The sequence below is a fragment of the Notothenia coriiceps genome, unplaced genomic scaffold (assembly GCF_000735185.1).
Source record: "Notothenia coriiceps isolate Sejong01 unplaced genomic scaffold, NC01 NC01_scaffold00000186, whole genome shotgun sequence".
Taxonomy (NCBI): Eukaryota; Metazoa; Chordata; class Actinopteri; order Perciformes; family Nototheniidae; genus Notothenia; species Notothenia coriiceps.
This window is the reverse complement of record NW_011332887.1, coordinates 1-7,878: the sequence shown is the minus strand read 5'-3', so window position 1 is coordinate 7,878 and position 7,878 is coordinate 1. Positions and strand designations below refer to the sequence as shown.

General features: G+C 45.9%; 1 protein-coding gene across 1 annotated transcript; it reads left to right on the top strand.

The window, feature by feature from the left end:
- Positions 1 to 182: 182 nt before the first annotated feature.
- LOC104947937 (titin-like) lies at positions 183 to 7,405 on the top strand (the record flags this gene model as incomplete). The annotated part of the gene is made up of 12 exons (XM_010774092.1): positions 183 to 482; positions 883 to 1,185; positions 1,490 to 1,677; positions 2,223 to 2,337; positions 2,432 to 2,719; positions 3,072 to 3,223; positions 3,604 to 3,751; positions 4,140 to 4,439; positions 5,035 to 5,322; positions 5,831 to 6,127; positions 6,624 to 6,810; positions 7,290 to 7,405. Coding segments are annotated over 12 exons (2,682 nt in total), but the record flags the coding sequence as incomplete, so codon positions are not given.
- Positions 7,406 to 7,878: the final 473 nt, after the last annotated feature.

Genomic DNA, 7,878 nt, shown 5'->3' with positions numbered 1-7,878 from the left:
TTTGTTTTTTAATCCAAAACCACATGGAGAAATCCCATTGGACCAGGAAGATGCTGATGGAGAAATCCCATTGGACCAGGAAGATGCTGATGGAGGAATCCCATTGGACCAGGAAGATGCTGATGGAGAAATCCCACCTCCCTGCACCACTGTTTAACTTGACCCTCCTCTTGTTTCTCCAGACGTCCCTGGACCCGTGAAGAATCTCCAGGTTGTCGACACCGCCGACGGCGAGGTGAGTCTGGCGTGGGAGGAGCCTGAGAGCGATGGCGGCGCTAAGGTCATTGCCTACGTTGTTGAGAGACGCGACGTGAAGCGTAAGACGTGGACTCTGGCCACGGATCACTCCGAGAGTCCGGAGTACACAGTGACCGGACTCCAGAGGGACTCCATGTATCTGTTCAGAGTCTGCGCCAGAAACCGGGTCGGCAGCGGACCCAACGTGGACACCGACAAACCCGTACAGGCAAAGAACAAGTTTGGTAAGACTGGATTTCAATTTGAAGTGATAGATTCAAGGTGTATTATTGGGTTGACACGAGCACACATAAACTACACAGGAAAACAAATACCGTTAATTACAAAGGCATCCATTTGTTTTCTTAAATGCAGTTTTGTTGTTGTGTTTGTGTGTTTTGAGCATATTTTATAGACAGATAGTGAAGTTTTGGTCTAAGTACATTGGTACACCAATTTGATTAGAGCAGGTGATGAGAAACAGTTTTGACCTAATGATGCTTTTCTGATGGGCCTAAAGGGATCATATGTTTTCCAAGTTTTGATATGTGTGAGCGAGAAACAACCGTGAGGAAACGGGAATGATAAAAATGTAAAATGAGTGCTCAGGTTCCTGACTTGTTTTCTGTGTCCGATGACTTCCAGACGTTCCCGAGGCTCCTCTGAACGTCATCGTTGGGAACGTGACGAAGTTCGGCTGCACCGTCTCCTGGGATCCTCCGGAGTCTGACGGCGGCTCGCCCATCACCTCCTTCATCATCGAGCTGCGCGACCGCACCTCTGTGAAGTGGACGCCCGTGCAGATCACGAAGGCCGACGAGCTGAGCGCCATCGTCAACGACGTCATCGAGAACAAGGAGTACATCTTCAGAGTGAAGGCGCAGAACAAGGCCGGCGAGGGGAAGCCCAGCGCCGCCTCGCGCCCCGTTAAGATCATGGACCCCATCGGTAAGCTAGCATTAGCTAACTAGCCTAACTCACACAGACTTTAACACATCTTTGCATACAGCAACACATTAAACGCATACATCTCTGCAATACTTACACCACTGTTTATTTAAGTTCTTTCTGCTGCTGTTATGAAATCCGCTTTGTCCCGGCCTAAAACACTGCGACAGTGTGGGATCAGATCTACTTAATCGATCCCAATCTGGGGTACTACCCCCTCACAGCAGCGTGTTAAAACAAGGCCTAAACGGTATAACCCCTGAAGTGCATGTAGTGATATGTATGTTCTGATCCCCCCCTGCAGAGAGGCCCAGTGTGCCCCTGAACCTGGTCTCGCAGGACCAGAACAAGAACTCTGTGCAACTGAGCTGGGAGACGCCGCTGAGGAACGGAGGCAGCACGATCACCGGATACATCATCCAGCGCTGCGAGGAGGGAACCGACAAGTGGATGCGGTGCAACACCCGCCTCTGCCCAGACCTCTGCTACAACGTACGGAAAAAACACCTCGGATACATCTTCAATAATGTCTGATACGGGACTTTAATTAGTTTGAAGTTTGAAGCTGATCATTTCAGTAAAAAGTGCCTAAATGTCAGGCTATTTAAACACTCTTTTTTGTGCAGCTGCAAAATCATTTCACAGTTATTTGCTTCTATTGGCTGCTTCAAAATAAAAGCCCTCCAGTGGATCCTTCAAAGTAAAAGTCTTCTAAAAGCATGTGGCCTTCACGGTGAAGTCTTTAAGCCCTTTACTCAAGTCTTTTGCAGCTTCTCCCCATTAAAAGTCCTCCAGCAGTGGTTTCAAAGTAAAAGCCCTCATGCTCCTTCAAAGTAAAAGCCCTCCTGCTCCTTCAAAGTAAAAGCCCTCCTGCTCCTTCAAAGTAAAAGCCCTCCTGCTCCTTCAAAGTAAAAGCCCTCCTGCTCCTTCAAAGTAAAAGCTCTCCTGCTCCTTCAAAGTAAAAGCCCTCATGCTCCTTCAAAGTAAACTTATATTTTATTTTATTTTGACACTGTTCCTGTACGTGTTACCTTCAGGTGTCTGGTCTGAAATACGGGAAGAAGTACAACTACAAAGTGTTCGCTGAGAACGCCGCTGGACTGTCCGACCCGTCCAACACCATCGGCCCCCTGCTGGCCGACGACACACACTGTGAGTGTTTTAATTATCACTGACTCTAAAAATGATCAAATATAAATACAGTAAAAGGTCCAGTTCCCATCATGCACCTCTCTCCCCCCTGCAGTCGCTCCTTCCTTCGACCTGAGTGCGTTCAAAGACGGTCTGGAGGTGATCGTGCCGAATCCACTCACCATCAGGGTCCCGATCACCGGGTACCCCACGCCCGTCGCCAAGTGGACGTTCAGAGAGAAACAGCTGAGCACCAACGAGGAGCGCGTCTCCATGACGACCAAGTCCTCGTTCACGGAGCTCATCGTGATGCCGAGCGTCCGCCCCGATAAGGGAACCTACACCCTGACGCTGGAGAACGACGTGACCTCCGTCAGCGGAGACATCGAGGTCAATGTCATCGGTACGATTTCACAAAGATTTACACTTTTTCAATAGAAACTTCGATCACACATTTTTTACCATTTACATTTTTTTGTTGTATGCATTCACAGCTTGGCGTTCATTTATTTAGCCGTGTTAACTTTTCTGGACACATTCTTCTTAATATAATCCTTTCATTTGTTACAGATAATTATTAAAAAATGTTACCACATTTTCTTTCAAAAACAATTCATTCAAAATGTTTTAACACATTTCTGCCACGTTTGACTGTTCTGAGATCAGCCTTAGTAGTTTCAGGGTAGTCTGGTTGTTCCAGTTAAAAACCTTTCTGTTTTAATGTGTGTGTATTAATGTATTTGTGCTCTCTGCAGCGGCGCCCAGCGCCCCGAAGGACTTCAAGGTTCTGGAGGTGACCCGGCAGCACGTGCACCTGAGCTGGGAGGCGCCGGAGCACGACGGAGGAAGCCCTCTGATTGGGTACCAGGTGGAGAAGAGAGACCTGTCCCGCAAGACCTGGGTCAAGGTAACACTGTCTATCCTAAATAATTATTCAATTCAAGATTCAAAGATTCAAGATTCAAAGGTGTTATCATCAGATGCTCAGCAGCTACAGTGTAGAAATGGCAATGAAATTCAACAATGCAACATATATAATAAAATACAGAAATACAAATAAAGAATAGTGCAAGAATATGATATGTACAAGAACAGAATATGAAATTAAATAATGTACATTAAGACAAAATTAAATACGGTTTATTGCGGTGATAACTACTTATATAAATAAGTAGATTATATGAAGTTCTAAATGATTCTAAACTATAATAATAATTAGTTAGCTTTCCTTGAGTATCACAGATTCATCATGTGTCTGGCATTTACTAAACCATCCCCCCCTCTCAGGTGACCGCTGGGATCCAGGACCAGGAGCTGACGGTGACCGACGTGATGGAGGGGAAGGAGTACCTGTTCAGAGTCACCGCCTGCAACAAGTGTGGACCGGGAGAGCCGGCGTACATCGACGAGCCCGTCAACGTGTCCTCGCCCGCCAGTGAGTCGCTGAGGCGTTAGAAACATATGTTTCACATAAATGAGTCTGAAAGAGTTGAGAGGTGTTCACCAGCGTGGAGACTGGGTCAACCGTTAGTACCCGGGATACTCAATGTTTGGATTTTTTAAATCTACAACAAATATTATTTGTAAAAATGTTTCCAAACATTTTTCCCAATTTTTTCCAAAAAGAGTTAAAATGTTCGTCTCATATTTGATCACAAAAAAAAAAAATATATATTTTCAAACATAGTAAAGGGAACGTATTTGAGGATGGGTCTTCCTCCGTCGTCTGAGTTAAAGATAAAACGTTATTATATATTATTATAGTCCAGAGGTTTCTTCCTACCCCTCTTTCTCTCCCCCTCTCTCCCCCTCTCTCCCCCCAGCGATCCCCGACCCCCCCGAGAACCTGCGCTGGAGAGACAAGTCGGCGAGCGGCATCTTCCTGACCTGGGAGCCTCCGAAATATGACGGCGGCGCCGGGATCCGCGGCTACAACGTGGACCGCCTGCAGAGAGGCACCGACAAGTGGGAGCCCTGCGGAGACATGGTCCCCGAGCTGAAGGTCCAGGTGACCGGCCTCGCCGAGGGCCAGTGGTACGCCTACAGGGTCCGGGCCCTCAACAAGCTGGGGGCCAGCAGACCCTGCAAGGCCACCGACGAGATCCAGGCCGTGGACCCCAAAGGTACCATCAGGGGTTATTTAACATATAATAATAAATACAAACATATACAGGAGCAGGACCAGAAACCTCTCTCAAGTTAGGTACCCGCGTCCATCAGGGGTTATTTTAAACATAGACAGGACCAGAAACCTCTCAAGTTCTTGATAAGATAAGATGTACTTTCTTGATCCCAATTCACAGTAAAAGCCCTCCTGCTCCTTCACAATAAAAGCCATCCAGCTCCTTCATAATAAAAGCCCTCCTGCTCCTTCACAATAAAAGCCATCCAGCTCCTTCACAATAAAAGCCCTCCTGCTCCTTCAGAATAAAAGCCCTCCTGCTCCTTCAGAATAAAAGCCCTCCTGCTCCTTCAGAATAAAAGCCCTCCTGCTCCTTCACAATAAAAGCCCTCCTGCTCCTTCACAGTAAAAGATTCATTGTTTTAAACAAATCATTTCTTTGTGCAAAACAACCAAAAACGAATAACTTTTACAAGGAAAAGAAATAGCAGCATGAGTTCGGAGGTCCTGCTCAGAAGCACTCAGGGTTTGGTTTCTAAATACTAGTTTTAGATAAAGTAGCTCAGCTCCTCATGACATTACTCTCCCCCCTGCAGAGGCTCCAGAGATCCAGCTGGACGCCAAGCTGCTGGCCGGCCTCACGGCGAAGGCGGGCAGTAAGATCGAGCTGCCGGCCGAGGTGAAGGGGAAACCCGAGCCCCGCGTGAAGTGGACCAAAGCAGACCTGGTTCTGAAGGCGGAGGACCGGGTCTCCATCGACACCACCCCCGGACACTCCACCGTCACCATCGCCAAGACCCAGAGAGACGACAGCTCCACCTACATCATCGAGGCCACCAACAGCAGCGGGCGCGCCACCGCCACCGTGGACGTCAACATCCTGGGTGAGAGACTTGATCTGGAGCCTTTCTTTTCATAAGGCTGTTCCTCAACACTGTCCCTGGTGGTTTGAGAGGGGGTGTTCACTTCTAGAGGCTTTTACTTTGAACAATCTCCAAATGGATAGAAAGCTATGCACGTTTTCATCTAACAGGTTAAACTTCCAAAAACAATAATATTGTGTGTTTTATAAAATACTGCTATACTGTGTTTGACCAAATATCAATTTAGTTTATTTAGTAAAAGATACAGAATTATGGAAATGTGTGGGAACTATAACATAGTTTGTTTCTTAATTCCTGGATAATAATTGAAGCAGTCCGTCAGTAAGTTTGAGTTTGATTTAAAAACATTTATTTTAATTATAAAACATTGAGACATGAACCTGAATGTCAAATGTGGACTGTCTGAAGGTTACACATTTACAAACCTGTGGGGACCCTTAAAAAATGAATTTCCATAATCCCTACTCTCTTATGTCCTGGATAATAATCACCCTGTCCCCCCCCTCAGATAAGCCCGGCCCCCCCGCGGCCTTCGATATCTCGGAGATCACCAACGAGACGTGCTTCCTGGCCTGGAACCCGCCCCGAGACGACGGAGGATCGAGGGTCACGAACTACATCGTGGAGCGCAGAAACGTGGATAGCGAGATCTGGCACCGCATGTCCTCCACCATCAAGCAGACCACCTACAAGGCTGTGGGCCTCACCAAGTTCAAGGAGTACCTCTTCAGGGTCTTCGCCGAGAACCAGTTCGGAGTGGGACCCCCCGCGGATCACTTGCCCATCATCGCCAGATACCCCTTCGGTACGACACACCAACAAACTCAAACTGAAAGGTGTTATCATCAGTGTAGAAATGGAGATGAAACTCTTCTGACCTGAGCTCCTCCAACAACGCAACATGTATAATCAAATAGTGCAAGAAGTCTATATCCATGTAGATAGAATATGATATGCACAAGAACAGAATGGGAAATTATATAATCTACATTAAGACAAAATTAAATACGGTTTGATTGCGGTGATAACTATTTATATGAATAAGTGGATTGCAAGATGACAAACAGATGAGTGTTTACGGGGCTCTCTACAGAGCTCAGGTGTTTTGCTCAGGATCTAAGTGTCCTGGTTGATCAAATGAGAGACAGTCACTTATGTTGGGGCAAGGTTATGTAAAGCCTTGTAAATCATTAAAGCACTTTAAAATCTATTCTGAAGGGAACCGGTAACCAGTGCAGCACAAGCTCAATGTGTGTTTCTTTGGTACCTCCACTGTGTCTAACCCCCCCTCCCGTCCTCAGACACCCCCGGCGCTCCCTACAAGCTGGAGGCGTCGGACATCGCCAAGGACTCGGTGACGCTGGCCTGGTACGAGCCGGACGAGGACGGAGGCAGCCCGATCACCGGGTACTGGGTGGAGCGCTACGAGGCCGACCTCGACAAGTGGATCCGCTGCAACAAGCTGCCCATCAAGGACACCAACTACAGGTGAGACCCCCCCCTGGAGAGAGAGGAAACACCTCCTGTCCCCTGCTCTGGAGCTAAATGGTTTTCTTTAAAACAAATATATATTTATTGAATTTTCACAACATAATCAAGAAGGAGCATGACACCAATATGTGCCCCCTTTTTGTCCCACTTGTCCCAAACACAGAAAACATTCTCCACACATGCAATACAACAATACAAATAAATGAGGTCAAAGAAAAAGAAAATAATTATAAAAAAGTAAATAAATACCAAAAATAAATAACTTATATAAAGAAACAAAGACAGCACAACAGTAGAAGGAATAAAGGCTTGTTAGACATTGTAAACTGTATGGAAGGTCAATGGTGTTCTGAATGTGTTTTTGGTTGTTATCCTGATTTACAGCTGAAGAGATTTCAACGTGAGCCCTAAAACCCCTAAAACTCTCTCTTCTTCGTTGGTTTCCAATCTCTTCATTGTTGTTATCCCCTCTGCAGAGTCAAAGGTCTTCCCACCAGGAAGAAGTACAAGTTCAGAGTCCTGGCGGAAAATCTCTCAGGAACCGGAAAACCCAGCGCGGAGACGGACCAGATCCTGATCAAAGACCCCATCGGTAGGACTTTCACTCAGAACAGATAAACACACTAGAGGGCATAGGGTAAAAACTGACGCTAACAGATATCACCATGAAACTCCCCCACTTCATTACTGGCGTCAACACAATTATTTTTTATATTACAAGTTTACTGAATTTGTTGTATATGCTAATGATGCTAATGCTAACATTTGACACACATGAGGTGTTCTCATCAGATGCTCAGCAGCTTCAGGGTAGAAATGGCAAGGACATTATTCTGACCTGAGCTCCTCCAACAACACAACATGTATAATAAAATACAGAAATACAAATAATAAATAGTGCAAGAAGTCTATATCCATGTAAATAGAATGTGATATGTACAAGAACACAATATGACATTAAGTAATGTACATTAAGACAAAATGAAATACGGTTTATTGCGATGATAACTATTAGTAGATTGCAACTCAGACACAGTTATTGAAATAAACTCCTGATTGTCTCAC